This window comes from Pristiophorus japonicus, unplaced genomic scaffold, assembly GCF_044704955.1.
Source record: "Pristiophorus japonicus isolate sPriJap1 unplaced genomic scaffold, sPriJap1.hap1 HAP1_SCAFFOLD_573, whole genome shotgun sequence".
In the NCBI taxonomy this organism is placed as follows: Eukaryota; Metazoa; Chordata; class Chondrichthyes; family Pristiophoridae; genus Pristiophorus; species Pristiophorus japonicus.
In genome coordinates, this window is record NW_027254481.1 from 277,447 (window position 1) to 293,095 (window position 15,649).

At 55.3% G+C, this 15,649-nt stretch overlaps 1 protein-coding gene across 1 annotated transcript in view; it reads left to right on the top strand.

Moving 5' to 3' along the window:
• LOC139254778 (chromobox protein homolog 5-like) overlaps positions 1-15,649 on the top strand; it is a 43,206-nt gene that overhangs the window by 12,427 nt on the left and 15,130 nt on the right. The window contains exons 2-5 of the mRNA XM_070873799.1: positions 1,749-1,927; positions 2,687-2,870; positions 4,851-4,948; positions 15,511-15,646. Of these exons, the coding sequence (XP_070729900.1) occupies positions 1,794-1,927; positions 2,687-2,870; positions 4,851-4,948; positions 15,511-15,646 (552 nt within the window). The 5' untranslated portion in view covers positions 1,749-1,793. The remainder of the gene's footprint in view (positions 1-1,748; positions 1,928-2,686; positions 2,871-4,850; positions 4,949-15,510; positions 15,647-15,649) is intronic.

A 15,649-nucleotide genomic window follows, 5' to 3' on the forward strand; every position in this document is an offset into this window, starting at 1 on the left:
GATCTTATAGAAACATTTAAAATCATGAAAGGGATAGACAAGATAGAGGCAGAGAGGTTGTTTCCACTGGTCGGGGAGACTAGAACTAGGGGGCACAGCCTCAAAATACGGGGGAGCCAATTTAAAACCGAGTTGAGAAGGAATTTCTTCTCCCAGAGGGTTGTGAATCTGTGGAATTCTCTGCCCAAGGAAGCAGTTGAGGCTAGCTCATTGAATGTATTCAAGTCACAGATAGATAGATTTTTAACCAATAAGGGAATTAAGGGTTACGGGGAGCGGGCGGGTAAGTGGAGCTGAGTCCACGGCCAGATCAGCCATGATCTTGTTGAACGGCGGAGCAGGCTCGAGGGGCTAGATGGCCTCCTCCTGTTCCTAATTCTTATGTTCTTGTGTACCGATGGGAACCGTTTCTCTCGGATCTACTCTGCTCAGATCCCTCGTGATTGTGAACACCTCGATCAAATCTCCTCTTAACCTCTCTACTCCCAAGGAGAACAAACCCGGCTTCTCCAAAGTCTCCCCACGTCACTGAGGTCCCTCATCCCCCCCTGGGACCATTCTGGTCAATCTCCCTCGGCACCCTCTCTGAGGCCCTTCACACCCTCCCTAAAGTGCGGTGCCCGGAATTGGACACAATACTCCGGTTGAGGCCGAACGTGTGTTTTATACAGGTTCATCATAACGTCCTTGTGTTTGTGCTCTATGCCTCTATTTATGAAGCTTTAACTGCTTTCTAAACCTGCCTTGTCACCTTCAACGATCTGTGCACACACCAACACCAGCTCTCTCTGTTCATGCACCCCCTTTCGGATTGTACCCGTCAGTTTATATCTCCTCGTTCTTTCTACCAAAATGTATAACTTCACCTTTTTCTGTGTTGAATTTCATCTGCCAAGTGCCCGCCCGTTTCACCAGCCTGTCTGTGTCCTCCTGAAGTCTTTTGCTATCCTCCTCTGTATCCTTGTGTTCAAATCCCTCCTCGCTGCCCACCCCCCCCCCACCCCCACCATTGGCGGCCGTGCCTTCTGCTGCCTGGGTCCCAAACTCTGGAATTCCCTCCCTTAAACCACCCCGCGCCTCCCCTTCTCCTGCTTTTTAAGAGCATCCCTAAAACCTACCTCTATGCATCATTGTAGACGGTCCCTCGAACGAAGATGACTTGCCTCCACATCAAAAGGGATGAGTTTGCAGATGTTTCAATGAAGGGCCCGATATTCCAGTCCTGAACTCCCAAGGGGTGGAAGATGCCTGTGGGTGGATTGTTTTAACGTGGGGTGACCGTTGCACACCAGCCACCACACGGGGCTTGACAGAGCGAGGTCTCGGTGCAGTGGCAAGGGTTAACCAGGACGACTGCTGCACGGACCCAGTGCGCGCGCACACATCGCACAGTGTGGGCTGGTCCGTGCTGCCCCTGGGCCCTCGCCTCTCCTGGGCCCTGTACACTTGTTCACCGCACCTTCACCCACGATGTTCCAGGGTTCCGCGGTGGTGTTCTCATACAGGTCGGGGTACACCACGATCTTATTAAATGGGCATGAATCTTCGGGAGAGGGGGGGGGAGAGGGAGAGGGAGAGTGGGGGAGAAGAGGGAGTGGGATGAGGCGGTGCAGCGCTCAATCGGAAAACATCCCAAGCCGCTCGGTCCCCTTGCAGGTCTGCCAGAGTTTCGGCGAGTGTGTAACTCCCAGGTGTTGGATCGATGGCCTTACCGAGTTTCTCTCTCTCTCTCTCTCTCTCTCTAACAGGATTTTCAGAGCTACCCTTTGCTTGGCCTTTTGCAAACCGACAGAATGGGAAAGAAAGTCAAAAGGAAATCGGACGATGTCTCCTCTGAGGAGGAGGAATATGTGGTGGAGCGGGTGCTGGATCGACGAGTGGTGAGGGGTCGAGTGGAGTTCCTGCTCAAGTGGAAAGGCTTCTCCGAGTAAGTCCCGCTCCCGTGAGAATTGGTGGCCGCGGGGGAAAAGCTGCCAACTCCGACAGCGCGGCGCTCCCTCAGTACCGCCCCTCCGACAGCGCAGTACGGCGCTCCCTCAGTACCGCCCCTCCGACAGCGCAGTACGGCGCTCCCTCAGTACCGCCCCTCCGACAGCGCAGTACGGCGCTCCCTCAGTACCGCCCCTCCGACAGCGCAGTACGGCGCTCCCTCAGTACTGCCCCTCCGACAGTACGGCGCTCCCTCAGTACCGCCCCTCCGACAGTGCGGCGCTCCCTCAGTACCGCCCCTCCGACAGCGCAGTACGGCGCTCCCTCAGTACCGCCCCTCCGACAGCGCAGTACGGTGCTCCCTCAGTACTGCCCCTCCGACAGTGCGGTGCTCCCTCAGTACCGCCCCTCCGACAGTGCGGTGCTCCCTCAGTACTGCCCCTCCGACAGTGCGTCACTCCCTCAGTACTGCCCCTCCGACAGTGCGGTGCTCCCTCAGTACTGCCCCTCCGACAGTGCGGTGCTCCCTCAGTACTGCCCCTCCGACAGTGCGGCTCTCCCTCAGTACTGCCCCTCCGACAGTGCGGTGCTCCCTCAGTACTGCCCCTCCGACAGTGCGGGGCTCCCTCAGTACTGCCCCTCCGACAGTGCGGTGCTCCCTCAGTACTGCCCCTCCGACAGTGCGGCTCTCCCTCAGAGTTCCAGCAGTGGGAGCGTCCACCTCAATTATTTAAAAAAATTATTATTTTTGCGACAGGGATGACAATACGTGGGAGCCGGAGAAGAATCTGGACTGCCCGGAACTGATCGGGGAATTCCTGAAAACCTACAACAAGGACAAGGAGGATGGGGCGGGTTCCAAGGACAAGCCGGACAGCGTGAAGCGGAAGTCGTCCATCGTCAACGGCAACGATGAGCCCAGGACCAAAAGGAAGAAGGAGGTTTGTCTCTGTTCGGCCGCTGTGGGGGTGTGGCAGCGGATGTATCTCCCGAACGTTCCCCGTCTGGGGCGGGGCCATTTCATTCCCCGGGAATTGTCTGAGCGCCGCTCCTGAAATTTCACCGAATGGCCACGGGCTCCCTTCGGCCCGTCGTGCTCGTGTCCGATCCACAATTAGATCTTGCTTTCCCATCTGCACACTCCTGCCTATCCCACACAATTTGTCCAGTTCCTCTTTGTGAAAGTTACCATCGAATCTTCCTCACACCACTCCCGATCACAAGAGCTGTCCCCCGCTCCCTATCTCTGTAACCTCCTCCAGCCCCCTACACCCCTCCCTATCTCTGTAACCCCCTCCAGCCCCTACACCCCTCCCTATCTCTGTAATCTCCTCCAGCCCCTACACCCCTCCCTATCTCTGTAACCTCCTCCAGCCCCCTACACCCCTCCCTATCTCTGTAACCTCCAGCCCCCGACACCCCTCCCTATCTCTGTAACCCCCTCCAGCCCCTACACCCCTCCCTATCTCTGTAACCTCCTCCAGCCCCCTACACCCCTCCCGATCTCTGTAATCTCCAGTCCCTACACCCCTCCCTATCTCTGTAACATCCTCCAGCCCCCTACACCCCTCCCTAAATCTGTAACCTCCTCCAGCCCCCTACACCCCTCCCTATCTCTGTAACCTCCAGCCCCCGACACCCCTCCCTATCTCTGTAACCTCCTCCAGCCCCCTACACCCCTCCCGATCTCTGTAATCTCCAGTCCCTACACCCCTCCCTATCTCTGTAACCTCCTCCAGCCCCCTACACCCCTCCCTAAATCTGTAACCTCCTCCAGCACCTACACCCCTCCCTATCTCAGTAACCTCCTCCAGCCTCTACACCCCTCCCTATCTCTGTAACCTCCTCCAGCCCCCTACACCCCTCCCTATCTCTGTAACCTCCTCCAGCCCCTACACCCCTCCCTATCTCTGTAACCTCCTCCAGCCCCTACACCCCTCCCTATCTCTGTAACCTCTTCCAGCCCCTACACCCCTCCCTATCTCTGTAACCTCCTCCAGCCCCTACACCCCTCCCTATCTCTGTAACCTCCTCCAGCCCCTACACCCCTCCCTATCTCAGTAACCTCCTCCAGCCACTACACCCCTCCCTATCTCTGTAACCTCCTCCAGCACCTACACTCCTCCCTATCTCTGTAACCTCCTCCAGCCCCTACACCCCTCCCTATCTCAGTAACCTCCTTCAGCCGCGATGAGATCTCTACACTCCTGCGATTCTGCCCTCTTGCGCACCCTCCCGATTTCCATCGCTCCACCATCGGTGGCCGTGCCTTCAGCTGCCTGGGCCCCAAGCTCTGCAATTCTCTCCCTAAACCTCTCAGAAATTCACAGCACGGACGGAGTCCATTTCGATCCCCATCGTGTCCGCCTCGCTCCGGCCGACCAAGAGCTATCCCGGCCTAATCCCACTTTCCCGCTCTCGGTCCGTAGCCCTGCAGGTTGCGGGACTTCAAGCGCACGTCCAAATGTGGTGAGGGTTTCTGCCTCTACCCCCCTTTCAGGCCGTGAGTTCCTCCCCAGACCCCCACCACCCTCTGGGTGAAGACATTTCCCCTCAAACCCCCTCTAAACCTCCCCCCAATTACTTTCAATCTGTGTCCCCTGGTTGTTGCCTTGCTCTCTCCTCCTTTAAAACCCCTCTGACCAAGCTTTTGCTCACCTGTCCCTCGTAACCCCTGACCTGGCTCGGTGACAGATTTCTGTTTGATTACCGCTTGTGCAAAGTGCCTTTGAACGTTTTACTACCGTTTTAAAAACTTGTATAAATTGCACGCTGTTGCGATACATAAGCTAATTTTTCGGAGTGCCCAGGTGTGGCCTGGTCGAGGCGAGGGAACAGTGAATTTTTTACGTCTTCCCGTGACATAATTCTCTTTTCCCCACCGTGGCCTAATGCTCTCTCTCTCGCTTACCTCCCCGCAGGAGGAAGACAGTGTTCGTGGCTTTGAGCGAGGCTTGGAACCGGAGAAGATTATCGGAGCCACTGATTCCTGTGGAGAGCTGATGTTCTTAATGAAATGGTGAGCTCCTTTGGTAGACGGACGAAGGGTAGAAATTGACAGCGCAGAAGGAGGCCATTCCGGCCCATCGTGTCCCCACCGGCCGACACTGAGACACACGGCCCTCGGTCAGCAGCCCTGAAGGTTATATATAAACCCACGAACAATGACGGAAAGGCAAAGAACACCCAGCCCGACCAATCCGCCCCACACAACTGCGACACCCCTTGCACTGAAACATTCTACACTCCACCCCAACCGGAGCCATGTGATCTCCTGGGAGAGGCAAAAACCAGATTAAAAACCCAGGCCAATTTCGGGAGAAAGAAATCTGGGAAAATTCCTCTCCGACCCATCCAGGCGATCGACACTAGTCCAGGAGATCACCCTGGCCGTATTCGATTCCCTGCAGTACTTACCATTATATCTGCACCGTCCAACAAAAGGTCATCCAGTCTAATCCCAATGACCAGCTCCAGGTCCGTAACCCTGCGGGTCACTGCACTTTAAGTGCCCATCCAACCATCTCTTAAAAGTGGTGAGGGTTTCTGCATCCATCACTCTTCCAGGCAGCGAGTTCCAGATCCCCACAACCCTCTGCGTAAAGAAGCCCCCCCTCAAATCCCCTCTAAACCTCCCCCCAATTACTTTCAATCTGTGCCCCCTGGTTGTTGACCCCTCTGCCAAGGGGAAACAGGTCCGTCCTATCCACTCTATCCAGGCCTCTCAAACTTGGGCTTTGCGGGGGCAGGTTAGGATGAAATTAAATAAATTTCTAGTTGAGGTCAATTGTAGTGCGTGGAGAATGCAATGGGGGATAATTCACATCGCACCTACACGCTAAAGGGAGGTGTTACTGCAGTTGTACAGGGCCTTGGTGAGGCCACACCTGGAATATTGTGTGTAGTTTTGGTCTCCTAATCTGAGGAAGGACATTCTTGCTATTGAGGGAGTGCAGCGAAGGTTCACCAGACTGATTCCCGGGATGGCAGGACTGACATATGAAGAAAGACTGGATCGACTGGGCTTATATTCACTGGAGTTTAGAAGAATGAGAGGGGATCTCATAGAAACATATAAAATTCTGACGGGACTGGACAGGTTAGATGCAGGAAGAATGTTCCCGATGTTGGGGAAGTCCAGAACCAGGGGTCACAGTCTAAGGGTAAGGGGTAAGCCATTTAGGACCGAGATGAGGAGAAACTTCTTCACCCAGAGAATTGTGAACCTGTGGAATTCTCTACCACAGAGAGTTGTTGGGGCCAGTTCGTTAGATATATTCAAAAGGGAGTTAGATGTGGCCCTTACGGCTAAAGGGATCAGGGGGTATGGAGAGAAAGCAGGAATGGGGTCCTGAGGGAATGATCAGCCAAGATCATATTGAATGGTGGTGCAGGCTCGAAGGGCCGAATGGCCTACTCCTGCACCTATTTTCTATGTTTCTAAACAATCAATATGATTACAGACAAACAGAAATCTCTGTCTCTCTGTGTGCCTCTCTCTGTGTGTGTCTCTCTCTCTCTCTTTCTCTCCCCCCCGCCACATTTAATTAAGGAATTACCCCCCTCCCCCCACACTAGCGATTCCCTCCGACATCTGACGTGAATCAGAGGGAAGGGGCTGAGGGACAAGGGTGGAATGAGGTGATTAGTGCGCCTCTGTGACCAATGCACATGTCTGGTCTACTCCGAATCATTGAATAGAATGCTCACAGCGCGGGAGGAGGCCCTTGGGGGGGGGGGGGGCCCTCGAGCCTGCTCTGCCATTCAATAAGATCATGGGCTGATCTTCGACCTCAACTCCCACTTTCGCGCCCGATCGCCATCTCCCTCGATTCCCTTAATATCCAAGATCATCGTAGGGAGCCCCTCGGAATCGAGGAAGACTTGCTTCCACTCTAAAAGTGAGTTCTCAGGTGACTGAGACATAGAAACAGAGAATATAGGTGCAGGAGTAGGCCATTCGGCCCCTCTAGCCTGCACCGTCATTCAATATGATCATGGCTGACCCTCTCTCTCAACACCATATTCCCGCTGTCTCCCCATACCCCCTGATGCCTTTTGTGTCCAGAAATCTCTCTATCTCCCTCTTAAATATATTCAGTGGCTTGTTCTCCACAGCCTTCTGTGGTCGAGAATTCCACAGGTTCACCTCCCTCGGAGTGAGAACGTTTCTCCTCATCTCGGTCCTAAATTTCCTCCCCCGTATCCTGAGACTGTGACCCCTTGTTCTAGACTTCCCAGCCCCGGGGAAACATCCTCCCCACATCCAGTCTGTCCAACCCCGTCAGAATTTTATACATTTCAATGAGATCCCCTCTCATTCTTCTAAACTCCAGTGAATACAGGCCCAGTCGACCCAATCTCTCCTCATACGGCAGTCCTGACCTCCCAGGAATCAGTCTGGTGAACCTTCGCTGCACTCCCTCTACGGCAAGTATATCCTTCCTTGGGTAAGGAGACCAAAACTGCTCACAATACTCCAGGTGTGGTCTCACCAGGGCCCTGTATAACTGCAGTAAGACATCCTCGCTCCTGTACTCAAACCCTCTTGCAATGAAGGCCAATATACCATTGGCCTTCCTAACTGCTTGCTGCCCCTGCGTGTTTGCTTACAATGACTGGTGTACAGGGACACCCAGGTCCCTCTGTACATCCACACTTCCCAAGCCATCACCATTTAAATAATACTTGTGTCTTTATGTTTTTCCCACCAAAGTGGATAACTTCACACATTTATCCACGTTGCACTGCAACAGCCTAATCCCACTTTCCCGCTCTGGGTCCGTAGCCCTGCAGGTTACGGGACTTCAAGCGCACGTCCAAATGTGGTGAGGGTTTCTGCCTCTACCCGCCTTTCAGGCAGTGAGTTCCACCCCAGACCCCCACCACCCTCTGGGTGAAGACATTTCCCCTCAAACCCCCTCTAAACCTCCCCCCAATTACTTTCAATCTGTGCCCCCTGGTTGTTGACCCCTCTGCCAAGGGAAACAGGTCCGTCCTATCCACTCTATCCAGGCCCCTCATCATTTTATACACCTCAATCAGGTCTCCCCTCAGCCTCCTCTGTTCCAAAGAAAACAACCCCAGCCTATCCAATCTTTCCTCATCGCTAAAATTCTCCAGTCCCGGCAACATCCTGGTAAATCTCCTCTATACCCTCTCCAGTGCAACATCCTGGTAAATCTCCTCTGTACCCTCTCTAGTGCAACATCCTGGTAAATCTCCTCTGTACCCTCTCCAGTACAACATCCTGGTAAATCTCCTCTGTACCCTCTCCAGTGCAACATCCTGGTAAATCTCCTCTGTACCCTCTCCAGTGCAACATCCTGGTAAATCTCCTCTGTACCCTCTCCAGTGCAACATCCTGGTAAATCTCCTCTGTACCCTCTCCAGTGCAACATCCTGGTAAATCTCCTCTGTATCCTCTCCAGTGCAACATCCTGGTAAATCTCCTCTGTATCCTCTCCAGTGCAACATCCTGGTAAATCTCCTCTGTACCCTCTCCAGTGCAACATCCTGGTAAATCTCCTCTGTACCCTCTCCAGTGCAACATCCTGGTAAATCTCCTCTGTACCCTCTCCAGTGCAATCGACAAACTTTTGGGGATAGCCGAAACGCAGGAGGGACGCTCCATTGTCCCTCGGGGTTAACTGTGTCAAAGGCCTTTGTGCGGTCAAAGGCGGCCATGTACAATGGTTGGTGCTGTTCCCAGCATTTCTCTCGCAGTTGTCGCGCCGTACGGATCACGTCCGTCGCACCCCGTAGTGGACGGAATCCGCACCGCGACTCCGGGAGGAGCTCCTCAGCCACGTCACATCTTTCCTGTAACGTGGTGACCAGAAATGCACGCGCTATAATTTGTAATTTAAATGGTACAGTTTTAGAGGGGGCGCTGGAGCAGGAGTTGTATTACGTAGAATGGCACAGAAACCGGCCATTTGGCCCAACTAGTTTGTTGCGGTGAAATGACCGCTCATGTCTGCAAGGTCCGAACAAGTAAAGATTTTATTCGGGCATATAAAAACAGAAGAAATAGGAGCAGGAGTCGGCCATACGGCCCCTCGAGCCTGCTCCGCCATTTAATACGATCATGGCTGATCCGATCATGGACTCAGCTCCACTTCCCCGCCCGCTCCCCATAACCCTTCACTCCCTTATCGCTCAAAAATCTGTCTATCTCCACCTTAAATATATTCAATGTCCCAGCCTCCACAGCTCTCTGGGGCAGAGAATTCCACAGATTTACAACCCTCTGAGAAGAAATTCCTCCTCATCTCAGTTTTAAATGGGCAGCCCCTTATTCTAAGACCATGCCCCCTAGTTCTAGTCTCCCCCATCAGTGGGAACATCCTCTCTGCATCCACCTTGTCAAGCCCCCTCATAATCTGATACGTTTCTATAAGATCACCTCTCATTCTTCTGAATTCCAAAGAGTAGAGGCCCAACCCACTCAACCTTTCCTCATAAGTCAACCCCCTCATCCCCGGAATCAACCGAGTGAACCTTCTCTGAACTGCCTCCAAAGCGAGTATATCCTTTCGTAAATACGGAGAGCAAAACTGCACGCAGTACTCCAGGTGTGGCCTCACCAATACCCTGTATAACTGTAGCAAGACTTCCCTGCTGTTATACTCCATCCCCTTTGCAATAAAGGCCAAGACACCATTGGCCTTCCTGATCACTTGCTGTACCTGCATACTAACCTTTTGTGTTTCATGCACAAGTAACCCCCAGGTCCCGCTGTACTGCAGCACTTTGCAATCTTTCTCCATTTAAATAATAACTTGCTCTTTGATTTTTTTTTTCTGCCGAAGTGCATGACCTCACACTTTCCAAGGGAGCAGGAGTCTTTAAAAAGTTGACTGAGGTTCCTAACTCCCCGATACAAAGTTTGCTGCATATATTTATAGTACACAGGTTACTGTAACTTGGCTTTATGACAGTGATAAATCATTGCCCAGACAATTACAGCAATTATTTCACATTACGAGTTTCACAATCTAACAGGCTTGCAACACAGCTGTTGGCGGTTATCTCCACTGGCTAACCTTGGGCCCCTGATTCCCATGGTAACTCCTGTCTGGCCTTGGCTTCTCCCGAGCTCCTTGTTCTGAGCATAACAATGACTAATATGTTTCCCAACGCTTAAAAGCAGCAGCAGGCCATTCGGCCCCTCGAGCCTGCTCCGCCATTTAATACGATCATGGCTGATCCGATCATGGACTCAGCTCCACTTCCCCGCCCGCTCCCCATAACCCTTCACTCCCTTATCGCCCAAAAATCTGTCTATCTCCCGCCTTAAATATATTCAATGTCCCAGCCTCCACAGCTCTCTGGGGCAGAGAATTCCACAGATTTACAACCCTCTGAGAGAAGAAATTCCTCCTCATCCCAGTTTTAAATCCACGCGAGTCTCACCCCTTCCTATCTCTGTTAACTCCTTCAGCCCCTACACCCCTCCCTATCTCTGTAACCTCCTCCAGCCCCTACACCCCTCCCTATCTCTGTAACCTCCTCCAGCCCCTACACCCCTCCCTATCTCTGTAACCTCCTCCAGCCCCTACACCCCTCCCTATCTCTGTAACCTCCTCCAGCCCCTACACCCCTCCCTATCTCTGTAACCTCCAGCCCCTACACCCCTCCCTATCTCTGTAACCTCCAGCCCCTACACCCCTCCCTATCTCTGTTAACTCCTTCAGCCCCTACACCCCTCCCTATCTCTGTAACCTCCAGCCCCTACACCCCTCCCTATCTCTGTAACCTCCTCCAGCCCCTACACCCCCTAATCTCTGTAACCCCCTCCAGCCCCTACACCCCTCCCTATCTCTGTAACCCCCTCCAGCCCCTACACCCCTCCCTATCTCTGTAACCCCCTCCAGCCCCTACACCCCTCCCTATCTCTGTAATCTCCAGCCCCTACACCCCTCCCTATCTCTGTAACCTCCAAACCCTACACCCCTCCCTATCTCTGTTAACTCCTTCAGCCCCTACACCCCTCCCTATCTCTGTAACCTCCAACCCCTACACCCCTCCCTATCTCTGTACCCTCCTCCAGCCCCCTACACCCCTCCCTATCTCTGTAACCTCCAGCCCCTACACCCCTCCCTATCTCTGTAACCTCCTCCAGCCCCTACACCCCTCCCTATCTCTGTACCCTCCTCCAGCCCCCTACACCCCTCCCTATCTCTGTAACCCCCCTCCAGCCCCACAACCCCCCGAGATCTCTGCACTCCTCTAATTCTGCCCTCTTGACCATCCCTGATTATAATCACTCCACCATCGGTGGCCGTGCCTTCTGTTGCCTGGGGCCCCAAGCTCTGGAACTCCCTCCCTAAACCTCTCCGCCTCTCTCTCTCTCTCTCTCTCTCCCCTTCAAGACGCTCCTTAAAACCGACCTCTTTAACCAAGCATTTGGTTATCTGCGCTAATTTCTTCTTTTGTGGCTTGGTGTCTCGTTTCTGTTTCGTCTGGGAACACTGCCGTGAAGTGCCTTAGGGCGTTGGAAAGGCCCGATATAAGTTATTATCTAACTCTCTCTCACTATATCCCTCTATTCCTTTCTTGCCCCGCTCCCTCGTATTCTTATCTAGCTTCCTGTTAAATGCATCGATACTTTTCGACTCAACCACTCCCTCTGGTATGTACATAAATCTTTTCAAGCGGCAGGACATGTTTATACAGCTGCTTTTGTTTTGCACACTGCAGCCTTGGCTTTATAAATAGAAGCAGAGAGTGCACAAGCAAGGGGGTTCATGCAACACCTTTTGTTGCAAAATGCTGCCGGACTGTCCCAATTCTGGGCACCACACTTTAGACAAGCTATCGAGGGTACAGCACTGATTTACTCGATCATCGGCAGTCCCTCGGAATCGAGGAAGACTTGCTTCCACACTAACATGAGTCCTTAGGCGACTGAACAGCCCAATACGGGACCCACAGTCCCTGTCACAGGTGGGACAGATAGACGTTGAGGGAAGGGGAGGGTGGGACTGGTTTGCCGCACGCTCCTTCCGCTGCCTGCACTTGGTTTCTGCACGCTCTCGGCGACCAGACTCGAGGTGCTCAGCGCCCTCCCGGATGCACTCCCTCCACTTAGGGCGGACTGGTCTTTGGGCCCAGGGACTCCCAGGTGTCGGTGGGGATGTTGCACTTTATCAGGGAGGCTTTGAGGGTGGTCCCTTGTAACGTTTCCTCTGCCCCACCTTTGGCCCGTTTGCCCGTGAAGGAGTTCCGAGTAGAGCGCTTGCTTTGGGGAGTCTCGTGTCTGGGGGACCATGCGGACAATGTGGCCCTGCCCAGCGGAGCTGGTCGAGTGTGGTCAGTGCTTCGATGCTGGGGATGTTGGCCTGGTCGAGGACGCTAACGTTGGTGCGTCTGTCCTCCCGGGGGATTTGTCGGATCTTGCGGAGACAGCGTTGGTGGTATTTCTCCAGTGACTTGAGGTGTCTACTGTACATGGTCCATGTCTCTGGGCCATACAGGAGGGCGGGTATCACTACAGCCCTGTAGACCATGAGCTGGGGGTGAGATACCTACTGTACACGGTCCGTGTCTCTGAGCCATACAGGAGGGCGGGTATCACGACAGCCCTGTAGACCATGAGCTTGGTGGTGGATTTGAGGGCCTGGTCTTCAAACACTCTTTTCCTCAGGCGGCCGAAGGCTGCACTGGCGCACTGGAGGCGGTGTTGGATCTCGTCGCCAATGTCTGCCCTTGTTGATAAGAGAGTCCCGAGGTATGGGAAATGGTCCACGTTGTCCAGGGCCGTGCCGTGGATCTTGATGACTGGGGGGCAGTGCTGTGCGGTACTAAGGATGAAGAGTCTGCAGTTATGTGGAGAAGCTGGGAGTCGGGTTCTCCTTGGAGCAGAGAAGGTTAAGGGGAGATTGAATAGAGTTGTTCAAAATCTTGAGTGGTTTTAGCAGAGTGGCTCTGGGAGAAATTGTTTCCAGTGGCAGGAGGATCGGTAACCAGAGGGACACAGATTTAAGAGCTTGGGACCCAGGCAACAGAAGGCACGGCCACCGATGGTGGAGCGATTATAATCAGGGATGGTCAGGAGGGCAGAATTAGAGGAGCGCAGAGATCGCGGGGGGTTGTGGGGCTGGAGGGGGGTTACAGAGATAGGGAGGGGTGTAGGGGCTGGAGGGGGTTACAGAGATAGGGAGGGGTGTAGGGGCTGGAGGAGGTTACAGAGATAGGGAGGGGTGTAGGGGCTGGAGGAGGTTACAGAGATAGGGAGGGGTGTTGGGGGCCATGGAGGGATTTGTAAAAAAGGATGGAGAATTTTGAAATCGAGGCATTGCTTCACCGAGAGCCAATGTAGGTCAGTGAGCACAGGGGGTGATGGGTGAGTGGGACTGGGTGTGAGTTAGGACACGGGGGCAGTGAGCACAGGGGGTGATGGGTGAGCGGGACTCGGTGCGAGTTAGGACACGGGGTCAGCGAGCACAGGGGGTGATGGGTGAGCGGGACTCGGTGCGAGTTAGGACACGGGGTCAGCGAGCACAGGGGGTGATGGGTGAGCGGGACTCGGTGCGAGTTAGGACACGGGGTCAGTGAGCACAGGGGGTGATGGGTGAGCGGGACTCGGTGCGAGTTAGGACACGGGGTCAGTGAGCACAGTGGGTGATGGGTGAGCGGGACTTGGTGCGAGTTAGGACACGGAGCAGTGAGCACAGTGGGTGATGGGTGAGTGGGACTCGGTGTGAGTTAGGACACGGGGCAGTGAGCACAGGGGGTGATGGGTGAGCGGGACTCGGTGCGAGTTAGGACACGGGGTCAGCGAGCACAGGGGGTGATGGGTGAGCGGGACTCGGTGCGAGTTAGGACACGGGGTCAGTGAGCACAGGGGGTGATGGGTGAGCGGGACTTGGTGCGAGTTAGGACACGGGGCAGTGAGCACAGTGGGTGATGGGTGAGTGGGACTCGGTGTGAGTTAGGACACGGGGCAGTGAGCACAGTGGGTGATGGGTGAGTGGGACTCGGTGTGAGTTAGGGACACGGGGCCAGTTGAGTTTTGAATCACCTCTAGTTTACGTCGGGTAGAATGTGGGAGGCCGGCCAGGAGTGCGTTGGAATAGTCAAGTCTGGAGGTAACGGGGGCACGGATGAGGGTTTCAGCAGTGGATGCAGGGAGGGTGTTTCCCCCCGGGCTGGGGAGTCTAGAACCAGGGGTCTCACAGTCTCAGGATAAGGGGTTGGCCATTTAGGACTGAGATGAGAAGGAATTTCTTCATTCAGAGGGGGGTGAATCTTTGGTATTCTCTGCCCCAGATGACTGTGGGTGCTGAGGGAGTGCCGCACTGTCGGAGGGGCAGTACTGAGGGAGTGCCGCACTGTCGGAGGGGCAGTACTGAGGGAGTGCCGCACTGTCGGAAGGGCAGTACTGAGGGAGCGCCAGGGAATGCCGCACTGTCGGAGGGGCAGTACTGAGGGAGCGCCGCACTGTCGGAGGGGCAGTACAGAGGGAGTGCCGCACTGTTGGAGGGGCGGTACAGAGGGAGCCCCGCACTGTCGGAGGGGCAGTACAGAGGGAGTGCCGCACTGTTGGAGGGGCGGTACAGAGGGAGCCCCGCACTGTCGGAGGGGCAGTACTGAGGGAGCGCCGCACTGTCGGAGGGGCAGTACTGAGGGAGCGCCGCACTGTCGGAGGGGCAGTACTGAGGGAGCGCCGCACTGTCGGAGGGGCAGTAGTGAGGGAGCCCCGCACTGTCGGAGGGGCAGTACTGAGGGAGCGCCGCACTGTCGGAGGGGCAGTACTGAGGGAGCGCCGCACTGTCGGAGGGGCAGTACTGAGGGAGCGCCGCACTGTCGGAGGGGCAGTACTGAGGGAGCGCCGCACTGTCGGAGGGGCAGTACTGAGGGAGCCCCGCACTGTCGGAGGGGCAGTACTGAGGGAGCGCCGCACTGTCGGAGGGGCAGTACTGAGGGAGCGCCGCACTGTCGGAGGGGCGGTACTGAGGGAGCGCCGCACTGTCGGAGGGGCGGTACTGAGGGAGCGCCGCACTGTCGGAGGGGCAGTACTGAGGGAGTGCCGCACTGTCGGAGGGGCAGTACTGAGGGAGTGCTGCACTGTCGGAGGGGCGGTACTGAGGGAGCGCCGCACTGTCGGAGGGGCAGTACTGAGGGAGCCCCGCACTGTCGGAGGGGCAGTACTGAGGGAGCGCCGCACTGTCGGAGGGGCAGTACTGAGGGAGCGCCGCACTGTCGGAGGGGCAGTACTGAGGGAGCGCCGCAGTGTCGGAGGGGCGGTACTGAGGGAGCGCCGCACTGTCGGAGGGGCAGTACTGAGGGAGCGCTGCACTGTCGGAGGGGCGGTACTGAGGGAGCGCCGCACTGTCGGAGGGGCAGTACTGAGGGAGCAATGTCCTGGGGTTCGATCCTGATCCCTCAATCAGCAGATTACGCGGGTCGTTAGCCCCTCGCTGTCTGGGAGCTTGCTGTGCGCAGATTGAGCGTGATAAGTGACTGCGCTTCGACAGTACTTGGTTGGCGGTGGGGTGCTTTGGGGCGACCGGCGGATGTGCAAGGCGCTGTACAAATGAAAGTCTTTGTGCTCCCACCCTGCACCCCTCACAGGAAGGACTCGGATGAAGCCGATCTCGTGCTCGCCAAGGAGGCCAACATCAAGTGTCCTCAGATCGTGATCGCCTTCTACGAGGAGAGGCTAACATGGCACGCCTACCCAGCGGAGGACGAGGAAAGGCGGGAGGAGGCC